General features: G+C 46.3%; 1 protein-coding gene across 1 annotated transcript; it reads left to right on the forward strand.

Annotated features, from left to right (window-relative positions):
• Window positions 1-320: 320 nt before the first annotated feature.
• LOC119181634 (atlastin-1) lies at window positions 321-25,310 on the forward strand. The gene is made up of 8 exons (XM_037432882.2): window positions 321-635; window positions 10,435-10,647; window positions 10,723-10,932; window positions 11,769-11,933; window positions 15,436-15,492; window positions 15,550-15,621; window positions 21,808-21,942; window positions 24,792-25,310. The coding sequence occupies exons 1-8, from the start codon at window positions 321-323 to the stop codon at window positions 25,308-25,310; spliced, it is 1,686 nt and encodes a 561-aa protein (XP_037288779.2).
• Window positions 25,311-25,520: the final 210 nt, after the last annotated feature.

Consider the following 25,520-nt stretch of genomic DNA (forward strand, 5'->3'; position numbering starts at 1 on the left):
AGCACTCCCAAAGCATGTGCGCTAATGTAGTTGTCTGCCCGCAAGCGGCCCAACAACAAAACATTTTATAACATTTTACCCCACTACAAAGTGCGCTGTGATCCCATCGTGGCTGTGCCCGATAAATTCCTAAAATTTTCAATTTCAGCGCTTTGAAGCAAAGCAAAACAGCAAGGTAGTTGTTCTAGAACCAATTTTTGTTGATTTTACCGGGGGTGATTTTAAACTCTAAAACAACAAAATCCACTCTTTCCACAAGATCAGCTTTACCTGAACGTGGTGACATACGATAACTTGTAGGTCCCATTTGCAGGGTTGCCATGGCAAGTTATCAGCGACGACGCTCGGTTCAGATTCTGAAAATCAATGATGATGGTTGGCAGCTTGAACACGAAGAGTTACAACGCATCCTCCTCGACGAGCGTGTCAAGGACAAGCCGGTTGTGGTGATATCCATAGCCGGAGCGTGTCGCCAGGGCAAGTCTTTCCTCATGAACTTCTTCCTCCGGTACATGTACCGAAAAGAAAAGGAGAACTGGATTGGACACCCAGGTGAACCTCTTCGAGGCTTCGGGTGGAAGCACAGCAGGGAACGTCAAACATCTGGCATTCACCTATGGAACGAAGTTTTCCTGGTGAGTCATCCTATGCGGAGCGCGACAGATTATCTCGCATGGATAGTTTTAATTTACAGCGCTAAGGTAACAAGAAGCCCAACTAAAATACGAGCAAAGGCTTTTGTTGCATCTTTTGGGACGTTGGAACACTAACCCAACCGTATCAAATCGTCAAAACTTTCTCAATTCGACGTCACTAAAATTTACGTGCATCGAAACGTATACTCCTCCCACTTCCATTTTATCACCAAAACGCGTAGCCTTGCCTACAAGCAGAAGTGCGTGCGCAAAGGTGCGAGATATACGCATTGGTTGCTTCCTTGTGTCAATTCGTGACACTTCAGCACACTGCCACAGGTGAATGCTACGACTGCTGAGCTTGTCCATAGAGAGTACCAGGTTTGTTTTACGGGCGATAACAAATCGTTGTGATTTATGGTGTCATCGCTCCATAGTTTCAATCTTCAAGTTTCCCGACTGTTTTTATTGTGATCATTGTTTACTACGAGACGTCTCTTGAAATAAAGTGTATGTAGCGTGTATTCCATGCCGTAGGGTATGCATTGCAAAGTGATCTGCTGCGGTGTTCTAGTGCTCGTGGAGCTGGGATGCTGACTCAAATCATCTCGGGATCGAATCCAAGGCCCAGGCAGCCGCCTTTCAAGAGAGGCAAATTGTGGAGGCACTCGTGCCTAAACTGTGACGCACGTGGAAGAACCCCAGACAATCGTAATTGTTCGGAGCCCTCTTCAGTGGCATCTGTCATAGTGACTTTGGGACGTAACAACTCACAATATGAGTTATTGCATTGTAAAGTGTAACCGTCAAAAAAAAAAGAGAGTGAGCTTGCAAATACGGTCAAAGGAAAGCAGAGCGAGACAATCGAAAAATCTCAGCATATCCACGGAGTGAATAATGACGAGTGGGGCCAAACATCCGTCAGTCCATCCGTTCGTCCGTCCGTCTGTCCGGGCGTTCGTCAGTCCAATCATGCGTCCGTCCGTGCATCCATGCGTCTGTCCGTGCATCCATCCACGCGTCCGCCCGTGTCTCTGTCTGTCCGTTCGTTCATCCGCCTGTCTGCTTGTCTGTCCGTCCGTGCGTTCGTACTATCCCAAATCTGATCATCATATATTGGATGGATGGATGCTATGAGCGTCCCCTTTATAACGGGGTGGTGACAAGTATGCCACCAGGCTCGACAAAAAAAAAACCCTTTTTTTCTTTTTATGTTGGCCTAATGCCTCTACTTCGATAAACTCTATCTTAATAGAAAAAAAGGTAAATTTTCAGCTTAAGTTCTCTGCCATTTACGGCACACTGTCCATATGTTATTTTTCCAATATTTATTTTTGTCCTTTCTCTCTAATTTTCTGCCACCAATACTCTAACCGTCTCTTACTTATTTCAATCGCGGGTGTGTTCAGCTTTCCATTGTTATCCCTAAAACCCAAGGCTTCCTGTAGGCTCGTGCCCAAACGTACACCTGGGTGGATATCTCCACATTCAATCAGAACATGCTCCGCCGTTTCCTTATCTTTCCCGCAGCATGTGCATTGTTCTTCTTCTTTACTGAATCTTGCTTTATAACTACGCGTTCTAAGGCAACCCGATCTCGCTTCAAACAGTAAAGCGCTTCCCCTTGAATTATCGTAAAATGCCTCCCTCCTTATTTCATTTTTGCCCTTTCGGTAGTTACTCAAAGCCGGTTTTTTCTCCATAGCTGCCATCCAGTAAATCCTCTCCGCCTCCCTGACTTTTCCCTTAACGCTCTTTGTTGACATACGGCTTACAATACCAGCCGTATACTTACTAGTGAGTCTTCTAGTTCTTTTTCTCCACTGTGTGTCCACGCTCTTCCTATACAAATAACGGAACACCTTCTCTGCCCATCTACTCTCCTTCATATTTCTTAGCCTTTCTTCGAACCTTATTTTGCTCTGCGCTTCCCTCGCCTCAAAACCTGCCCACCCCATATCGCCCTTTACAGCCTCGTTTGTCGTCTTCCCGTGAGCACCCAACGCGAGGCGTCCCACAGTCCTTTGATTTACATCCATTCCCGCTTGCACCTCTGCCCTCATGCACACCACTGAGTTCCCAAAAGTAAGCCCTGGAACCATTACACCCTTCCACAGACCTCGAAGCACCTCATACCTATTGTATCCCCACAACGCTCTGTGCTTCATTATTGCCGCATTCCTCTTTCCTTTTGCTGCCGAGGCTTTTTCCTGTACCTCCATGTATCTATCACTCTCATTTACCCATACTCCAAGGTACTTGTATTCACTTACCCTCGGTATTTCTTGGCCTTGTATGGACACCGTCTGATCACAGGGATCATTGAATACCATCAATCCACACTTCGTTACACTGAATCCTAGTCCAAGAGCTTCACCTTCCCTTCCGCATATATTCGCCAGCTGCTGTATATCATCTCGACTGTCCGCAAATAAGACGATATCGTCCGCATAAAATAAACCTGGAAGCTTCTGCTCAATCATCATGCCGCCCTGTTTGTGTGACAGATTAAAACCAATGTTGCTACCTTCTAGCGCTTTTTCCATACTCACCATGTACAGCATGAATAACAGCGGGGACAAAGGACATCCCTGTCTCAGACCCCTGCTAACCTCAACGTTCTCTTTGCTACGCATTCCTTCCCACTCTATGCAAACTGTATTTTCTCGGTATATCTCCCTCAAAAGCTGTATACAGTCGTCGCCCATGCCCATTCCTTTCAATATATCCCACAAAATTTCCTGATTAACGTTGTAGTATGCCCCCGTGATGTCTAGAAAAGCCACGTACAAGGGCCTATTCTCTATTTTGGATATTTCTATACACTGAGTGAGAACAAACAGGTTATCGTCTAACCGCCTGTCGACTCGAAATCCGTTCTGAAGTTCTCCCAAAATATCGTTATGTTCGGCCCATGTTTCTATTTTCATTTTTACTGCTTGCATCGCCATCCTGTATAGTACCGATGTAATTGTTAGTGGTCTATACGAGCGAATCTTGTCCTTTTCTCCATTGCCTTTATAGATTAAGTTCATTCTACTTTGTCGCCAACTGTCCGGTATTTGTCCGTCCTTTAAGCTTTTTTCTACTGCTTTTAACAATGCTTCTTTAGTGTTATGTCCTAGTTCGTTAATGAGGCTAACGGGAATCCCATCTAAACCCGCGGCAGTGCGCTTTGGAATTTTTCCTTCGGCCTTTTTCCAGTTGAAATTATCAAGTACTAGCTCTTCCTCTGTTGCTTTCTCCGCCACACTTTTACTCACCGGGGAGATCCCCTGGACGCTCTTTTGAAACGAATCGGCTGTTACCTTTTGGATGTAACCTAGCGCTTCGTACCCTTCCAATTGATTTCCTCCTTCATCTAGAATATGTTGTTGCGTTGTGACAGACTTCCTACCTAGCGCCTTTATGTGGCTCCAAAAAATCCTAGGCGCGGCCTCCTTTTTTTCGTGTATCTCTGTCATCCAGCGTTCACTTTCACCTTTAATTTTTGCCTCTACCAATTTCTGTACAAAGGATTTTTTCTCTAAATATATTTCCCATATTTTTTTGACTTCGTCCTGCGGCCGCTTCTCCTTTTTTGCCTTTCTATGCTTCCGTGAGGCTTCGCGTCGCTTCTCGATCGCCTCCCGGATTTCCTTGTTCCACCAACTTTTTGGCTTCCTTTTTCCTTTCCAGCAAACAGTTTTCTTCTCTTTCCCTATCTCCTTCGTCATTAGATGTAACAGCTCACTATACTCCCAGTCCTTGCCTGGTATTTCGCCTACTTCTTCCTCGACTCTTGCGGCTATATTTATTATTTGTTTGTCATTTAAATACGAGCTGCCAGACTTTGATTCCATGCTCATATTTTCAGTTTCGTATCCCATTTGTAATGTTATTCGTTTATGATCACTACCCAAGCTGTTAATGCCTTCCTCGTCTATCCTCATTTCTGTCAGTTTGTGGTAAATTCCTTCAGTCATGAGACAATAATCAATACTTGATTGCTTGTTTCCGACTTCCCATGTGATCTGGCCGTCACATTTAGGCCCCGTGTTAACTATCTCCAGACTATGTTGCTCGCAAAGATCTAGTAATAACTTCCCATTGGTGTCTGAATATCCGTCAAGGTCATGTATGTGGGCATTCATGTCCCCTAGAAGGATGATTTCGGCCCCATTACCAAATTCCTTAATATCCGCACTCATGCAATCCACTATCTCCTGATTCTTTTCTCTGCAGTTATTCCCCGTCCACAAGTAGGCTACCCCTAGCCACGTTTCCTTTCCACCTACTGTGCCCCGAACCCAGAGGTGCTCTGAACACGTCTGTTTCACTCGAACCCATTTGGCTCCGCGGTGAATTAGCATTCCTACACCCCCACCTTTCCTTTCCGATATGGTCCTGTTACACCCTTCCCAAACATAATTTTTAATATGTGGTGGCTCTTCCAAGTCTCTAAGGTGTGTTTCTGTAACCGCATACACGCCTATCTGTTCTTTGTTTAACTGCTCCTCAATCTCTAACCATTTTGCCTTCTTTCTGCCACCCTGCATGTTTATGTAAGTAATTGCAACACGCGCCTTTTTCCTTTTTCTTTTACCTTTTTTCTGGTTTTTCGCAATTCTACCTGTCAAAGCGTCCTCCTGGTTGCTTTCCCTGTTACGAGCTACCCCGGACTCCGAAGGGCCCGTGAGCCCCCCAAAAAAGCTACTGCGCGTCCTGCCAGTCGCCAGCCCACCTCGTGTCCAAGCCTCTTATCGAAATGAATCCTGTCTCTTTGGAATCCACCCCACCTGTGCACTTCCCTGTTTAAATCCACTACCTCGAAACCCTTCTCTCGACTAATCCGCCATATCTCCTTGTTTGCGTCGACAACCGCTCTTCGCAGGTTGACGTTGCGCACCGGTACTTCCGGTACTGTGCATACTACAATTTGCACCTGGGGGGACACGGTGCGCATGTCATCCACCCCTCTCGCCAAGGCCGTCGCTAGTCCTGACGATTCTTTTTTCAGGACGTCATTTAACCCTCCCGCAATTACAACGAGGTTACGATTGCCAGCCTTAGCTGCGAGTTGTTCACCCGCTTGACTCATTACTGTCCCCAGCGTTTGTCCTGGGAACGTCCCTATCGCAACTCTCTTGTCGCCTTTCCCCCTTTCTTTGATTGCCGCTGCGCATCGGACCAAATTTGAGTCACCGGCGATGATGACCTGTTCAGACATTCCTTCTGAAACCTGCACCTGGCTGCTGACTAGGTGACTAGCGTGAGTCACGGCTGCTGGTTTGCTCCCTCCCTCCCTCAAAACTACTTCCCGGTAGCTGGGCCCTGTGGCCAATGTATCTGCCTTTGTCATGCCTGTTTCCTTCATCTCTCCCGCACGGGGGTCGTCGCCATAATGCTTCCGCCGTCACCTGCGTCTTCGTTCCCTTTCACGACCTTCGATAGGCCCTTCTCGGCTGCCCGGAGCCTTTCTTCCATGGCTGACGTTTTCTCTCGCTCCTTCGCCAATGCATTCTCCAGCGCTGCGATTTTCTCCATGAGCCCACTCTGGACCGCCATCATATTTTTCATTTTCTCCTCGAACTCGCACTGTTTACATATTGATTTTATACAAGCACTGCCATCTAGCGGACAATACAAGAACTAAAGTCCCCTGTGGTTTATGCTCGAGAGAGGTGGTTACTATAGAGGACTATTCGGTCACGCCTTAAAATCTTCGCCCCTAAAAACGATGACTACGGCATGTAGAGCCACAAAAAATTATAGATGAGAAACTTACGTGCGCAGTTTCAGGTAGGAGCACCACGTGTTAGACGGGCACTCGTGAAGATGAACGTGGCAGACCACTGCTTAGACATTTCATTGCATCTGTGAAAGGCCAGAGAAGGCTGGCTAGCACGAGTGACACCATTCGAATCCTAGTCATTTGGCGTATTTCTTCGTTTCTGTATTTTTTACACGTCACATTTATTAAATTTGGACGAGTGTTTACTGTGTCCACAGTGCAAAAAAAAAAATTACAGCATATCCACGGAGTGAATGAATGGGGTGAAGCCTCCGTGCTTCCTCCCGTCTGTCTGTCTGTCTGTCTGTCTGTCTGTCTGTCTGTCTGTCTGTCTGTCTGTCTGTCTGTCTGTCTGTCTGCCTGCCTGCCTGCCTGCCTGCCTGCCTGCCTGCCTGCCTGCCTGCCTGCCTGCCTCTCCGTCCGTCCATCTAGGGAACACTCCAAGTACTCACAACTCGCATGTTTTCATCATACATTCATCATATACAAATACCGCCATCTAGCGGACATTATAAAAGAATGATGATGATGATGATGATATATAGAATTTAACGTCCCAAAACCGCCATATGATTAAGGTGGAGGGCTCCGGACTATTTGACCACCTGGGGCTATTTAACGTGCACCCAAATCGGAGCACAGGACCTACAGCATTTTCCCCTCCATTGAAAATGCAGCCGCTGCAGCCGAGATTCCATCCTGCGACCTGCGTGTCCACAGCCAAGTACCTTAGCCACTAGACCACCGTGGTGAAGCTTACTTTAAGTAGTAAACGAGAGGTGGCTACTACTACAAACACGGACGTACGAACCACAGAGTAAAGAGACTTCACGCTTAAAAAGTAATAGATGGTAAGGCTTGTGCTACTTTTTATGCGACCATAGCCTCTGATTAACACAATGACCAACCTACCCTGCGTTTATATTGACGCATTTGAAAGCAACCGTGAAAACAGCACCACTATGGCGGTCCAGAAATTTGTAATGTCGTTTTTAAAACAAGTTACAGTCCGTCTCTTGTTCCTCGTAGGCTCATTCTTTCTCTGCAGGGTGGCTTGATTCTCGATCAGCTTACTCGTAACCGTAAGACACACGTTAATGCCAGACTTATTTGCCTTATTCTTCAGCTTGCAGTGTGACAAAGTTTGGATGTAAGGAACAGCTACTACACTTTTGTGAAAGATTTGTACAGCCTTGTTATAGTCCGAAGAAGTGACGGACCTTTTTAAACGTTCAACGAGAATGGCTACAGCAACATGAGGGTAACCGAATTTGCAAGAGACCCGAAACCTTATAGAATAAAAGCTGCCATTCATTTTCTGCCTACATCATTTTGTGAGAGAGGGCACTGTGTTCTGCGCGGAAACTTCATTTTCGTAGCTTTAGAATGTCCTAATGAATGGTATAACTGTCCGTTCAAGCCACGAATAAACAGAAAGGAAGAGAGGACAAGCGCGAAAGGAGAACGGACAGTTACACCATGCACATCCAACTAGCCCAACTTTCGATTCTGTCTAAATGAATGCTTTGGCAACGGCTTTGGAGATCTACAGTATCACTAGCCCCGTGGTTGTCCTCAGACCGCACCAAAATGTCTAGGAAGTTTACAGCACTAATAAAACTAAGCATAGTGATATCTTCGGTTTAACATCCCAAACTTACGTTGTGATATGAGAGACGCCATATAGTGGAGGGCTTCGGATATTTAAACCACACGGGACCACACAAGGAAACGAAGACACGTTACTACGCGTATTGCCTGAAGACCACGTAGTGGGTGCATAGGAACTTCAAAAAAAAAGAATCACGTACATAGGCTGTGTTCCAATTCTTAGACAGCACGTATACAGTCTACGAAGACTGCTTGGAAGACAGCATCGAGTCCATGCTGTCCGAGAAAGGGAACACACTTAGACGTCTTTTACGCGACATTGCGCCACCTCGCGACGAGAAAAAAAAAGCTAAAATAAACAAACGCAACCGTGGTATTTTCTGGCTGATTTTGTGTTCAAATCAAAAACAAATAAACTTTACTTACATTGAGCGTCTGAAAAAGCATCAACTTTTGTGCAGACGACCATTCCGGCGATATCTGATCTATCCGAGCGATTCGCTCAGCCGCCATCTTGCTTAGACAGCAAAGAAGCCTGCATCGTATTTGTCTACGATGCGGTCTTCTCGGAGCTGTCTATTTTGGCGGCTACGTGAGAATTGGAATGGGACTTAAGATGGCCGCCGTCCATTTAGCTGTCTATTTAGCCGCGTACGGTGAGTATTGGAACACAGCCATAATTGCTCGTGGTTTGAAGCATGCTACCCATTACACATAATGCATAAAGCTTCCCTGACAGACAGACAGCTTATTGGTTACATTGGGTGTAAGTAGTTGAAATACGCACTAGTATATGGAGAGAAATCACTACTACGTTCCACTCCTAAAAGCGATGCTTAAGGATACCCCAGTTTTTTTTTACCTTGAATAAAATCTTAAATTGTGGTCTTCCATCTGTAACCGGCTACGGCCCTTGGCCCACAACGAGTGTGAATGTTTTCGCAAATAAGATGCCTCGTTAATCACACAGCACACAGCGAACAGCACACACAATATTTGCAGTTTCACCACCCGTAAAGGCGAACCAACATTCCTTGTAGCGCACTTCTGTCGGCACTAAAACGGAGGTGGTAATCCAGTTTCCTTTTCGATTGCTTTATAGACAGCACGACCCTGGCCATCGGTTTCTCAGGGTAGCGGGCTTGGTCTGAAGATCGGCATTACGAGTGCACCACGCCACTTGAGTTACGTCGGCGAAAAGCTGGGGGTGATACACTTCACAAAAACATTTCTTTCAGTTAAAGAATTCATACTCTCTTATCATTTCGCAAATGTCGAGCAAATACACAGAGATTTCCAGTGAGCTACATTGTGCATATTTTTATTCCAACTACCAAGAAGAGTTTTCTGACGCTTAATGTAAAGATTTTCTTTAATTAAATGTGAAGGTCAAATTTTTCAGATGATCTGCTGTACTTTCAGCGCCTAAATTATTTTTCCCTTTAAGCATGTAAGAAAGGTCATCAGCATATCTTTAATTTGAGCCCTTTGAGTTTCCCATGTTCACGGGAAAATACGATTTCACAGCTGTATTCAGTTGTTCTTGTGCGAGAAGTCCTCGAAGAATCGTTACACTTAAATAAGTCATTACTTTCAATATTACATTAACAAATATTGCGCTAAATATCGTTTTATTGAGTGCATCCAATAAACTTCCTTAAAAAATTTTTTTATGTCCTCCAATCCTGCCGTCTCAAAACTAGACTCTCACAAATAAGCAGGATAATTTTTCGGAACAGAAATAATCACGACGACTTTCGAACTTAAAAAAAGTGGAAATTTTTTCAGCGCTATTCGTGATACTCAGCAAAACACTGACTGATTCGGCATTGAATGACCTGAAAGTCAGTTCACGTTTTTCTGCGAAACATATCAACCTCCCTTATAGCCACGCTGCCTTCGATCGCCTACATAAATGCCGCCATTTTGATAGCTTCCTTAACTGAAGCGGTCAACCTTAGTTTAGCACAACCATGGTTAGTGGCATACGTGTATGTAGGGTTTTCTGTATAGTTGGGTGTGTTGATGGTTTAACAAAACTGGGGTTCATCGTACCTGATGTTTTAGTGGGTCCGAGCAACTACCGTGTAACAGTAAGACTGCGTAGGAGTAACTGGATGTGGATGAATAAACCAGGCTGTGTTGCTTTTTAAGTATTACCGTAATTGTAGCAGCCCTAATTTATCCGGAAATGACAAGCTACAGCCCATTTTTACTCTCTGTTTCCTTTGAGTACTGCGCAAAATCTAGTCCACTCTAGTTGATGGTGTATACTTGCAAGCTCAAATTTTGTTCTCAGCGAGGTGCGAGCACTTGGATATTTTTAACAAGCGCGTCGGGTTTTACATGCGTACGAGAGAGCAGAGACGCTTCTCTAGGATGGTTCTGTCTGACTACCTAAGACTCCTTCTGCAGGTTCCCACATCTGACGGTCAAGAGGTGGCTGTGCTGTTCATGGACACGCAGGGGCTGTTTGACAGCAAGTCGACACTGCCTGAGAGTACCACCATCTTTGCGCTAAGCGTCATGATGAGTTCTGTGCAGATCTACAACATTCTTCAGGATGTCCGAGAAGACCACCTTCAGGTTCTCGAATTTGTCACCCAATATGGCCAACTGGCGCAAAAGGTACATTTGCAATTGAGCGACAACACAGCAGTATCGAATACTGGTTGCCAAAACTGTTTTTATATGACTTGGCAGGAAGCGACGGGAAAGCCCTTTCAGAGACTCGTGTTCCTGGTGCGAGACTCAAACGACGGAACCTACGGGGCAGATGCTGGCCGCTCACTCATCACAGAGCGTTTGCAAGCCGCAACAGACAGGCAACCTGAGGTCCGGCAACTGCGAGAGTACATAAGCAACAACTTTACCGACATCGATTGTTTCCTCATGCCGTATCCTGGAAGTAAGGTACACTGATATATTTATGCATATTTTCTTCAAATGCATGGCAAAACTTTCGTTGGGCGTGAAATTCAAGTTCAAACGCCATATAGCCATGAATCACCCTAATTATTGCCTAAATGGGAAAATCTTCAAGCAGCTTATTACACTACACTTTTATTTTCAAAGTATATGTGCTTGAACAAAAAGAAACATTATATATGATGGCTCTCCAAGCCGCGTCATCATCTTACCATCATGTCTTGATTTTTCACAAGGCTAATGTGATGTAGTGCTTCTGATAGAAAAGTGAGCGTCACAAAAGACAGCTTTTTACATCTGTGTCTAGCTTTTCTATCTTGATGATCGCTGTGATAACGCTTTTAGTAGTTCACTTTCTCTCGTTGTTACTCTTAAGTAACGTTTGATTGGTGCAACAGACGATCGCACTTCAATAATGACATTGTTTGTTTTATTGTAAGTTTTAGTATCCCCTGTGCGTAGTGTTGGAGCACTTGAATAAATGATGCGTATTTAATATTGCTGCCAGCTGGACGTGCTGGCTTATGTTCATGACGTTAAAGCGCTTAAAAAAATAACACCTTTTGAAGACCACAAGACAAGGCTCTACTAAAATTGTCGAATATACAAACCACAAGAATGCCGTTTCTTGTCCCGTGTTTCACCTTGTCACCTTGTCCCGTGTTCTTCAAAAGTCCGTTCTCTCTATAGCACTTCATCGGCATGAAGTACATTTTGGTTATCTGGCAGCTTTTGTTTTCTTGTTATTTTTTTCTGAATCTATTTTTTTGTGTCGATTACACTTGCACATCGAGTCATCAATAAGCGTCCTGCTTGCGCAGGTGGCAACAGAACATTCGTACGATGGTTGTCATAAGGATAGTGATCCAGAGTTCAAGAATCATCTCCAGGACTTTGTCCCTTGGATATTAGGGCCGGAGAATCTGGTTGTCAAGAAGATAAACGGCAAGGCAATATCTTGTCAGGAGCTCCTTACCTACATTAAGGTGAGCGAACACTCCACATATGTATTGCAGCGTCCCTACATCACGAAAATGTGGTGGCTCTGCCACCGGGCGTTTATCTTTGCGTGCTGAGTTTTCACTGATGCTCTCAATGTTTTCTGTCGTGCCAAGAAAAAAAAATAAACAGCACACTGACGAGTCCTGTGGCGGTTACTGAGGCAAAAAGACACAGAAGTGCAGGAATAAGTTCTAGTGCTACATAGGCCAACTGTAGTGAATTCCTTTTCCACGATGTCGATCAGGAAACACACAGTTGCCCAAAGTACACTGGATTTATTTATAATATTCAACAGTACAAGAAAAAGGTGCTGCCAAACATCACGACGAAAACATCTGAGTGTCAGTTCCTACGTCTTTTCTCGACCACTCTTTCTTTTCGAAGTGTAGTGGTTTGGGCTAGTTGACAGCGGTTTGGGCTATGACCTGACGATAGTTACAGCGCGAGAACAGAACGACGACAAAAGGACAAGAAGGAGACGAGCGCACGTCTCCTTCCTGTCCCTCTGTCTGTCGTCGCTCTGTTCTCGCGCTATAGCTCTCGTCTTTCTTTTCGGCTGACTCCTCTGCTGCCACCACTTGTATCCCCCAGAGCACCCCTTTTTCTCCTCATGCGCCTCTCCTTCCCCGAACGCACTCATTGAAACGGCGTAGCAGAAAATAGCTTTGTCGCCCGAGTCCCCGTCGACGAAACGAAAAACATGGGCCGTTTGCAACATTGACCCACCCAATGAGCTCCGAAACTTCCAGGAAGAACAATCGCTGAACGGGGTGCCTCACGAGCTTGCCCTCCGGTATCCTGACCAGGCTTAAGTGCACCTTCTCATCTCTTCCGCAAAAGGCTGAAACGGTAACACCGTGTTTCCGCAGCAGGCGCGGGATATTTTTTTCCACTAACAAAAAGTCCCCAACTTTAAACTCTGCTGTCTTTGTTTGCTTGGTGCATATAGGCCGAGCGCAGCTGTAGACGGTGTTTGTGTCGCCAGGCTGCCAAAACACGCAGAGCTTCTGCTTACGCTTCTTTCAAAGCGTACGTACGGAAGACACGTTAGCGAAGACTCATGTCGCGGTTTCTGTTTGCGGAAGGCTTGTAAAGGGCCGACCACTGGTACGCACGTGCACTCGCCTACGCGTCAAAAGCGTCTAGTCACGCATGGGGAGGAAAAGGGCACGCAACCAGTGGTACGAGTCAACCACGTCGATGTTGTCGCGTTACCGTCCATTGACTGCATATTAACTCTATTGTACTGGCGTCCAAGACCCATGTGCAGTGGGGCTTGATCTTTCGGTTTAGGACTGTCCCAATTCAGCACAGAACGACGCATTCTCAGCTGGAGCGAGTTCTCACTTTTTCAAAAATATAAGAGCGTGCTAAAATAGTTATTGCGCTACGCCTACCACATTTTTTCACTATCTAAGAAGTCAGTGACATCGCAGTGACCAAAGTAATCACCACGGTATGCACCGGAAATGAACTTCGGTGCGTGCGCTGCTCCCGCAAACTAAAGTTCGCTTCCGGGATCCTGTACGTCTATCATAGGCGTGGGTAGTGTTCTCCTTCGGAAAAGAGGTGGGGGGGGGGGGGGAGAGCTTGTCGCAGCGCCCCTCCAACCCTATTAAGTCAATGGATGTGGCTTACTTAGTGCCTACCTCCCTATTGTATTAATTTATGATGTCTTCTTTGCGCCCCCCCCCCTCTTCGGTGACTAAAGAGGGTGGCCGATCCCCTGCACCCAAGACGATTGCGGAATTGCTTCAAGGCATCATCGTAATCACGTTGAAGGGGAGCGGGTTGCTATCTTGCCGCCGGTTTCATATCACCGAAGACCGGTTCTTTTGCTCACCACTAGATGACGGGGCTAGACTCTGTGGTTGCTATCGCTTCCACTTGAACGCGCTACAAGCAGCCGCCGGAGCGAGGCGGGGAAGGCGTTCGCGTGTTCCCTTTCATAAAAATTGACATGGTACATTTGTAATGTTTATACAGCGCCCCTCCACGATGGTCTAATGGCTAAGGCACTGGGTTGCTGACCCGCAGGTCGTAGGCTTGAATCCCGGCTGCGGCGGCTGCATTTCCGATGGAGGCGGAAATGCTGTAGGCCTGTGTGCTCAGATTTGGGTGCGCGGTTAAGAAGCCCAGGTAATCGAAATTTCCGGAGCCCTCCACTACAGCGTCTTTCATAATCATATGGTGGTTTTGGGATGTTAATCCCCACATATCAATCAATCAATTTTTATAAAGCAAAACTTGCAGCCTAACTGCAACTGCAGTTGACATTTCACCAACATTACGTCTGCACAGGCTGTGTTTCGAAAACAGCTGCGATTCTTGATGGGACCATAACATGTAATCTTTGCGACCGTCGGGTCAATGCTGCCGATGTCGCTTTTTGTTAACGCTCCCGCAATGAAATTTCCAGCAATGTATGTTTTCGCCATTCTTTCGGTAGACATAAACCTCCAAACTACACATATGGCGCATAACCGCATATTGCAGCGCGTGGTACACGGGAATGTGCAGTACCGAAACGCCGGCGGATTCTATCTATCTATCTATCTATCTATCTATCTATCTATCTATCTATCTATCTATCTATCTATCTATCTATCTATCTATCTGTAAACGGATGTACGGATGAGTGGCACCTAAGACGACCCGATAACATTCTTTTTCTTCTCAGCTGTTGTGTAAGGGAGCAGAAAACACAAATCGTAGCTACACGTACGACTGCCAAACGCTGATTGATGATTGATTGTTATGTGGGGTTTAACGTCCCAAAACCACCATATGATTATGAGAGACGCCGAAGTGGAGGGCTCCGCGAATTTCGACCACCTTGGTTTCTTTAACGTGCACCCAAATCTGAGCACACGCGCCTACAACATTTCCACCTCCATGGGAAATGCAGCCACCACAGCCGGGATTTGAACCCGTGACCTGCGGGTCAGCAGCCGAGTACCTTAGCCACTAGACCACTGCGGCGGGGCGTGCCAAACGCTGTCTTCATTTTCTTCGGTTGAAGTTGCGCGCTCCTCGATTTGTGCAGCGCCCGAAGGGGCCGCTAAAACGGTATCATGTGACGTTAAGTCACATGCCGTTAAATGTCTCGTCCCCGACGCCGCAGGACGGTCGCCGCCAACGGTCCAATTTCCTGCTAAACGAGCTTTCTAAGGCTTTCTCCTTCATGAGCTACACGCCAGCCTTCCTTCGCATAACAACCAAACTTGTTGCTCTCACGTTAATATACTTCGTCTTCAAGAAAAAAATATGTGAATTTTTTTTTGGGGGGGGGGGGGGGGAGGGGGTGCTTCTGTCTGGTATTGTCTCGGCGCAATGAATCGCGTAATCAATTTACGACTCTACGTCATGAATAATGTACTAATAACCTACTGTGACTGTGACTAGTTCACCTGTCTGTCAAGCTTTCGGAAAGCTGGAAATTTTTTCTTGCTTTGTGTTAACTCAAGTTCTTTTTTTTTCATTCAGGCTTACGTGCAAGTGTTCAGAAATGGTGAAGTGCCCAAGCCAAAATCCATGCTCCAGGTCAGCCATGAATAGTTCATCTTGCGAGCCTTCGATGACACGTGTTTCGCATTGCAGGCGACGGCTGAAGCAAGCCACCTGACCGCAAAGGACAGAGCGACGAAAGTGTACATGACAGCGATGTCCAATGTGAGTGCATGAACTGCTTAAGAAAGTGTATATGCATCCAATTTTGAACTGCATGGCTCGGTCGCGTTCCATGATGCCGCCTACGGCGAAGCAGCGCAGCGCAAAGTTTTATTTCACGCCGGAGGTAGACGTTTTTTTTTTTTTTTTTTGATGCGTGAGGTGCTGAGTGTGCACCCGTTTGAAGAGGGTACCATATGGGCCGCCATCGTAGGCAACTTATCGGTGGTGTCGCTCAAGAACTTGGTAGTCCGGAGTAGCTGAGTGGGCAACTGTTTGAAGACGGTACGACATGAGCCGCCATCGTACGCAACTTATCAGTGGTGTCGCTCAAGAACTTGGTAGACCGAAGTAGCTGAGTGGGCACCCGTTTGAAGACAGTACGAGATGAGCCGCCATCGTACGCAACTTATCGGTGGTTTCGCTCAGGAACTTGGTAGTCCGAAGTAGCGCAAGTCTTCGGGACCACCTGGATTTGTTGCTCGCGCAAGTCGAGGTACCGGCTTCAGTCGTAACTGCGGCACATACGAAAAAAAAGTTCTTTGTTTCGGGTTGATAAGTTGGTCATAATAATTAGGAATGCTTTATTGAAAGTAATTCACTTCATGTCAGTATTTATGTTCAGTATACCTTTTGAAATGACAAACATATTAAAAACAATACTTACGTGACAAGACGGTTTGGCGCTGCTAGTGACATTCGTGCTGCTCGCGTTTCCGGTTGTGTGCGCGTCACCGCGCACTCCCAAGCCCGCGGGGCCCCAAGCGCTTCCGTATTCTCTCTCCTCCCATCCCCGAAGTTTGCGCTACTTGTCGTTTCAATTTTAGTGCCAACTAGCCCAAACAAGCACCTTGCCACCTACCAAACCTACCAAACGAATAGGTAGAATACTGCATGAGCTATAAATCATGTATGAATCTTTCTTGATAGTACCTGTAAAAGCTATGATTAATCAACGAAAAAACCTTCATTGGCATGAATTAATCGCCTAATGGCCGAATCGACGCACAATTATTTGCGAATTGTCATCCCTACTTTTTTCCCCTGTTGTCAGACGGTTAAGCTCGGAAATTAAATCCCGTCGTCTACAGATGCTCCCAGCTTAGCTGGGCCAAATGATCTGAAAACAGGCCCGCGCGAACGACCGACTATATTGCCGATAGCTACCCTTCTTACAAACTCACTTTCTGTATATGATGATGCTAGTAGTGTGCCAAGAAAAAGCACTAGGTACCATATTTGCATATATATTGTTATGCTTGAACCCATGGGAGCAACAATATTACCATGCATAATAGCTTCCACCAAATTGTTCCTAAGGTAGTCCTGTGCTTAAGCATTTTTACATACATATTGTAAGCTTAAGTTACTTTCATGTTTGAGCGACATCCAGAAATACGAGCAGATGATGCTGTGACTGGCTCTTCTTCTAAATGAACCACGTGTTCTGGCTTGTCTCAATGCAAAGAAGGTCCTAAATGCAGTGGGTGCTTTATAGCTGTTCCTTGTCTACAGAAATCAAAATGCGTTTCAATCTACGCGTTCTTGTAGAAACCGTAAACAGTAAAAAAAAAAACGCTTTCTTACTTCATAAACAGTGCGTGAGCATTGGTGGAAAATTGTGGCTATTAAAGACACCTTCACAGCAAGAGTTCTTTTTGCACCTCGTAGTCCCAAAATTGATTACTAAATGCTCTAACACATCGTTTAAATAATGCTGGGGTCGGTTATTCATAACAATTTTTCATCAGTTCAAAAGGCCCGCCTAAATACCGTAAGAAAAGGGCTCCCCAGAGTCGTGCAATGCTATAGAGACCACGTGCGCTCAAGCTTCGGTGAAGATGAACAAGTTGTTTTCAAACAGGGGACCTGCGGATGGTAAATAATAAAACGATGTGGGTGCTTTCAGAGTACCCCCCCCCCCCCAAAAAAAAAAAAGAAAACCTTTCCTGGTGTAAGAACCACCTTGAGAGCAGCCCGACAACCTAGCGAGAGGGGTGACGAACAATTATTAGTCCTCGCCAGCGGCCAGTCGGGGTATTGTGCGGCGCGTCTCGCAGATGTTCTCTGACGCCAACAATTCTTGTTTAACCTTGGCAGCGTCCGGAGGAGATCTCGTTACTACACATCAAACACAGAAAATGTCAATTGCACCTTAATACTCAGACGAGCACGCACCTTTACTTTAAAACCAAATTATTGTATCTAATAGGAAACGCTCATCACTAACAATCGGTCGGAAGTGCCCCGCATGCAGAACTCTCAGACAGCACAAGCATCTAGAATTCCCAAGTTTGCTGTCAGGGTTCCTTTAATGCTCGTAAACCAGAACAGCGATTAAGGCGAAAGTCGTCATGAGAGTCTTCGCAATATGCAAAGCGTGTATGCCAATGCCCATTTCAAGCACGCTATGTCTCAATGCATTAGAGTTGAAGGCCACACTGTATATATATATATATATATATATATATATATATACACACACACACACACTGAAAGGTCCTTCCGGCCGCCTCGGACGTGGGGCACTACGCCTCCAGGAATTCGACATACGCGTCGTCTACCGATCGGGGCGAAAGCACTAAAGCACTCTGACGCAGATGCGCTTTCACAATCACCCGTGAAATCTGATGATTTATTTATTTATTTATTTATTTATTTATTTATTTATTTATTTATTTATTCAATACTGCCAGCCACCCTTTGGCAGCTAGGGCAGGAGTGGTACAGTGCAGAGTTTGAACACAAAGTTTACACGCGACCAGTAACACGGTCCGCGGTACACAGGGAAGCAATAATGCAGTAAGATATATCCGTATGATACGGATATATCAGCCCTGGACCTTCCCCCCTCTGCCGTCAGCGTCACAGACATGCCATCCGAACAGCGGAAGGACCCTTGGATTGCCTCGCTCTTGAATATGCTTTCTGACGCATCAACTTCCGGTTACCCGCGTGCTCGTATGGCGAAAAGCAACGCATTTCGCCATACTGGATGGCCTGTTATACCGTCGCAACTATCAAGTGGCGGGTCGTAAATGGCTGCTAGTCATACCCAGCCATATGCGGTCTGATATCTGCAAATATTTTCATGCTGAACCGCAACACGCACACGCCGGTGCGCTAAAGACGTATGAGCGGATCCGCCAACGTTACTACTGGCGGGGTATGTGCACGTTTGTACGCAAACACATTCGCTCATGTTCCCAGTGTCAGCAGCGCAAGACATTCCCTCATTCACCCGGTCAACTGCAGCCTTTTCCATGTCCTGCATACCCATTTGACCGTGTTGGGATTGACCTATACGGCCCGCTACCGTGCTCTGTTGGTGTTAATCGATGGGTGATTGTGGCTGCCGACCATCTGTCAAGGTACGCCGAAACGGCAGCGCTACCTTCGGCTGGCGCTCGTGACGTTGCAACCTTCATCTTGCACCGGTTTGTTCTTCGTCATGGTGCACCACGAGAGCTCCTGAGTGACAGAAGTCGCGTATTTTTGTCCGAAATTCTGCAGCAGCTCCTACATTCATGCCGTACGGTACACCGCACATCAACAGCCTACCACCCTCAGACGAACGGCCTAACGGAACGTTTCAACAGAACCCTCGGAGACATGCTCGCTATGTATATTGATTCCGACCACTCCAACTGGGACGTTGTTCTTCTTTCGTGACGTACGCCTACAATACGGCGATTCAATCAACAACAGGCTTTTCTCCATTTTTTCTTTTATATGGTCGTGACCCATGCAACACACTCGACACAATTCTGCCATACAATCCTGATGCCTCCGAGTTCAGCCCAGTTTCTGAAATGGCCGAACATGCCGAAGAGTGTCGTCAGCTTGCACGGTCCTTCACAGCCGATAACCAAGCCCTCCAAAAAGATCGCCACGATTATGATCTTGTTCAGAATACCTTTCCCGTTGGTTCTCTCGTGTGGCTCCGACTGCCTTTCCACTCTCCTGGACTGACTCCCAAGTTTGCACCGAAGTATACGGGCCCTTACCGCGTCATACAGCACCCTTCTTCTGTCACCTATGAGATTGAACCGCTCAAGCCGTCTACGGACAAGCGCCGCCTTGGTCGTGAGACGGTCCACGTCAGTCGCCTCAAGCCCTGTTATGACCCTCCTGTTCTCTCGTCACCCTGAGTCGCCAGGATGGCTCGTCCTCGTCGCCGGGGCATTTCAGTGGGGAATTCGCAAGGGAATGACTAGTGGGACCATCGCTGAGTGCGAAGCGCGAGCGGGTTCACGAGCTGTAGACGCTGAACTGCCCGAGCATTTGTTTCCGTACCGGCTGTCTGCCTATTACCTGGCGTCGCTATTAAACCCCCCTGCAATATATATATATATAAATATATATATATATATATATATATATATATATATATATATATATATATATATATATATATATATATATATATATATAATATATATATATATATATATATAACTCGCTAGCAGGTACTGCCTGCGTTGGCGTTGGGAGGCAAGAGAGGGGGAGTGGACGCGTATGCAGAATGGTGGTGTGGGTGGGTTCTTCAGAATAGAGAAATAACAGCACGTTGCGTCACAGTCACAGACAGCAACGTTCTAAATGTACTTGTGAGGCTGTTTTCTGTTTCTTTTCACTTTATGAAAAAAACTTATAGACACTCAACAAGGACGTTATACGGGAGCACAACACCTTACAACACAATGGAACGTAGAAGAGGTGCCACACGGAAATGCCAGCACCAAAGGAATTCGGCGAAGAGCCGGGAACTGCGGAATAGGCTGCGCCAATGGAGCAGGTTTACGTGCCGATGAAATCACGTAGTCTCCTCCTCGGGCCAGCGGATTTGCAGAGACCACAGCCAAACATTCGGGCCCACGTCCGACAGTGGAACTGGTGGCTGCAGTAGCTTCCCGCTGTTTTCGTGGACCATCAAATCTTGAAGCCCAGCGAAGCAGGCCGCTCCAACTCTTGACCTCTTCCAGACACTCGGGACGAACCCCCGGCCATGATGCCGGCCAACCACCTTTCTTATATTCGTTCGAACGAGCACTGCCTTGCGAACCATGTGCCACTCCGCTCCACGCGCACTCCACTCTCACTAACTGGCTGTGGCTTGAGAGCGTTCAAATACATTCGGCAGTTTTTAACCGACAGACATTCCTACATTCGCATACAGAACAAGGAACACGGCCCTTTCACCTGAGAAACTATAGGTGCACTGCAAAGTGCGGTGCTGTCTCTTTTATTATTCAATCTGGCCATGATAGACCTGCCGGCTCAGCTGGCTGATGTTCCCGATATACAACATGCATTGTATGCTGACGACATCACCATCTGGGCGCCCCGCCGCGGTGGTCTAGTGGCTAAGGTACTCGGCTGCTGACCCGCAGGACGCGGGTTCGAATCCCGGCAGCGGCGGCTTCATTTCCAATGGAGGCGGAAATGTTGTAGGCCCGTGTGCTCAGATTTGGGTGCACGTTAAAGAACCCCAGGTGGTCTAAATTTCCGGAGCCCTCCACTACGGTGTCTCTCATAATCATATAGTGATTTTGGGACGTTAAACCCCACATATCAATCAATCGATCAAAATCAATCACCATATGGGCCACGCAGGGTGCACTCGGAGATATTGAGGCGAACCTGCAGCAAGCCGCGAGCATAGTCGACCGCTGTGTCCGCCAGTGTGTGGCCTTCAGTGCTCGCCATTAAAATCAGAATTCGTGCACATACACCTCTTACCAAAGTGCACAGCCAAATTTGAACTATCACTGGAGACAGGTCCAATCCATGAATAAAAGGAAGTCCGGGTACTGAGGCTCTTTAATAATCAAAACAGACGGTCCGACACCACATTGGCCAAACTCCGGAAGTTGGGTGACCAGGTGGGCCGCATGGTCCACCAGGTCTCTAATAAACGCCGAGGGCTACAGTGCAGAGATGAATGCAGGGAGGAATGCCTAGAGGAGAGGGGGAGCAAGCGTAGAGTAGCAGACGCTCATTGCGTAGGCGTTGCGAGGCGAGAGAGTGTGGATGCCGACGCCGTGGGACATAGCCCCGAGCTAGAGATTTTGCATTGTTAAAAAAACAGTGTGGCACTTGTATTTTTAAAGAATATTAAAGGTGTATATGGTAGCATTAAGCAAACTAGTTCCTCGAGTTACACTAATGAAATGTTGGTTTACGCAGGTACCACATGGAGACCTTGAAATGCTTCTAAATGCTCATGAGCTTGCGTTGGTCAGTGCGCAAGATTTTTTCGACGGCATACAAAAGATTGGTGGTTGCGACATTTCCAAGGCCTACCTCGACACGTTGGTCAATGTAAGCTATAAAGCGCATCATTGTAGGCACGGTAATGTCTTGCCATTTCCTGAGATTTCTTTGTTTCATGTGTTGTCGGCACTGTTTGTGGGACACCTTCAAAGGTGGCGATGTGATCAATAACTGTGAAGATAAATGGACTGTGCAATAGATTCAGTCGTCTGTAGTGCACGGTGCCGTTCAGGTATCAAAGCTTGCTGTTACACCGACAGCGTTGTCGCCTGATTCAACGTCCAATTAAAGCTAAAATTAGATACGTGTTCAACATATAATAATATTCCAAAGCAATTCGCAAATATCACGCTTTCCAGGTTCGGATACAATATCAAACTTTGTATATACAAAGTCCATCCAGCGCACCCGATTTGCTCGGATGTGCGGCCAGGGTATGCAGTGTGCGGCTAGTCTCTGTACTCAGTCTTCAGTATCTCCCAGTAACCTCTTAGACACTGGGCCACACTGTGCAGCATTCCTAGTGCATTTCATTGCACTGGGCAGTGCCACCTACACTGTACATTTTGGGTTAGTGCATCCCAGTGCTCTGTATACACTGGATCACAGACACCGGTATACAGCGTTTCTAGTCGCTGGATTTAAAACGTAGCCGGAACTGGATAAAAGAGTAGCCATGCAAAGTATCCAGGCCATTTAATTTATGGCCAATATATTAGAAAAATAAATACAAAAAGCATGATACGTAGGGTTCTCTTTACTAAGAGGTTAATAAGACCATGTTTAATAAGGCAGACATTCAGACAGGCCTATCTGCCCTCTTTATTCCTCTTCAAACCACGTATAAGTTGTATGTAAAAGATTATAGTTCCATAAGGTTCGCGCACAATGCACACAGTGTATGAAAAATATATAGAGAGAGCTCGTTGCAGATACAAAGTAGCCTCGGCCCATTCCAGTCAACAAGTTAGCGCGAATATTAAATGTCGGGACAGTTTTTTCTTAAAGGTACAGTAAGTAACCACGAGGTCTACAAATTGTTATAAAGAGAAATAGTATGTGCACTTTTGGTCTGTGAACGTGCTGCCACAAGAATTTTGTGGATACATGTTAAGGAAGTTACAGGGGCTAAAACATCGGTTTCAGTTGGTTTCAAATTTTCGTGTGGGTTACGCAATCCCCTCCCTGTAAGGAGGAACGGTGGCGCCACCCTTCTCCCTTACAGAAATGGGAAGGCGTAGCCCATTGTCGTGACTGGTTTAGACCAAGGAGGATTAAAAAAAATTGCTGGAGTGGAATTGATTGCCCAGGAGTGAAGCCGTGCATATGGCAAGATGGTGGCTGCGGCGGCCATCTCACTAGGGGCATGATAAAGTATCACCGTTCAACGAATAATAACGGAGCGTTTCCCTCGCACGCTCCACGAGTTTAATCTGGAAACTTTTCTGGCTCACATAGTGTTACTGTTTTTCCTTAGTAAGCCTCTGATTCGAAGCAAAGTTCTTTAGAGATTCAGTCACCCTATACTCGCTTCTCTGTGTTATTTCGTCGGGAACTACTATATTTTAATATAGACCCAACGTATCATTTACATTAACATATCGAAGGCACTTAATCTTCAAGCGCGCAGTATGCCAGAAAAGAGCATGTTTCCGCCATCTTGGCAGTGGCGTAAGCTGGCTTCACTTCTGCTCGCAAGGCATTGCGAGAGCTTCCACTCCAGCAATTTTTCTCTAATCCTCCTTGGTTTAGACCAATCGACGAGCTGCGTGCTACTTCAAGTCACCGATCGGAGCCTTTGCGTCTCTGCACATGAAAGGAGAATTGATCAGTTGTAGCAAAGAAGCGCGGGAATCTTCTTTTTTCGAAATGGGGGCATGGCGCGCAGAGCTGTAATATTCGAAAAACGTGATCGCCGCTGTCCATTCTATGAATCGCCGAGCTTGATTGGGAAGTGTAAAAAAATAAATAAAAGACGCCAGAGCCTGTTGAATGGCCATTTAAATCTGCACATCGCCTTTCATTAGTGGAGCTTAAATAGTGTTAGAGCAGTTTCAGATCGTCAAATATGATAGGATGAACAGTTTACCTTCATTTCATCACAAAATTGTGTATCTCTCAAGCTCACACGTGAACAAGCACCGAGCAACTTGAGCGTAGCGTAAGTATAGAAGGCGGGCAGAGTCAACTTGCTATTCACACGTTTCGGAACACGCATGCAACTGCGGCACTTCGTACGTGCACATGCTGCGTGCGCTGTGTTTGGGTGCCTCGTTGCACAGCCGTCTCCTGGTGGCGAGAGTAAGTAGACGCGTGCGACCATTCCCAACTTAACCAAATGTCAATTCTTCTTCGTGCCCGCATAGACTCGTATGATAGTGTACACCTGGGAATATGGTGTCTGATTTGCAACTATTGTGAAATGGCGTTTAGAACAGCTGTAAGGGGAGGCTAATGTTGAATAACAATGAAAAGTGCGCTATGTATTGTAAGTAACGTCTCGGCCCGGAAAATACAGTAGGCTGGTGGCATGTTGTACTGTTTTCCATTCCCGGTCCGTAATTACAAATCGCGTTTTTGAATATAAAAATGGCTACTTAACGCGTGAAAAGGGAAGTTAGAAGTACCCAGGAAGTATCCAGCGCCGCGAACTTGAAATTTCTTCTCGACAGATAGGGTCTGAAAGTAGCCGATTTTGCACGAGGTAGCCACCAACGGCCACCCCAATCGAGAGCTTTCAGCACCACCCAGTGAGCTGAAAGGCGATAATTGGAAACTCCCTGGTTTCCAATGTGGTTAAGGGGTCACTGCACGAGCACCACTTGTTGGGCAGTTGCTCGTTTCTTACGCGTTTCTTAAAGTGTTTCGAGCCGAACTAATTTATATGCTGTTTGCAGGAACTGCAAGATCACTTTGATCGTCAATACAGCAAAGAACAAGCTTGGCTTGACAAACAGCTTGAGGAAGAGCAGACGAGGTGCGAGCAGGACGCCGAGGAGCAGAAGGAGAAGCAGATAGAGGTCGAGAACGAGTTGAGGGAGGCATGGACTCAGGTCGAGAAGGAGAAGGCCGAGAAGGAGCAGGTCAAAGAGGAAATGGAGGGCCTGAAGCAGCTCTATACGGAGAAAGTGGATTCTTTAAACAAAGGAAATGAGAGCCTGAAGAAAGATAACGAAAATTTGACTAAGATATTGACAGGTGTGGGCATTTCGTTAGCACTAGGCACCGCAGGGTTAGGCGGAGGGGCAGCGGCCCTTGCAGCTATGGGACTAGAGGGCGTTGTAGCATGCGCTACAGGTGCAGGGGTGGCTGGTAGTGGCAGTGTGGCCTGTGGGGGAACCTTGCTATACAAGGTAACAAAGAGTTTCAAAATGTCAAAAAAAGATGACGAGACGGAACACCTTCTGCATGAATAGAGCACTTTATTATATAACTACTTTTTCCTATCGGAATCAATTTCGAATATTTTCTTTTTCATTTTTTCACAACTTACCGAATTAAGCTTGACACTTTGTTTCCAAAGAGTCCACATAAACATGCCACATATAATCTGTAACCATTACCTCGGAGTCAATAGCTGCACTGCTAAGTGGAAAATCTGGGCGAAGAATGCAAGGCTGCTGCGT

Source organism: Rhipicephalus microplus, chromosome 10 (genome assembly GCF_043290135.1).
Source record: "Rhipicephalus microplus isolate Deutch F79 chromosome 10, USDA_Rmic, whole genome shotgun sequence".
NCBI lineage: Eukaryota > Metazoa > Arthropoda > Arachnida > Ixodida > Ixodidae > Rhipicephalus > Rhipicephalus microplus.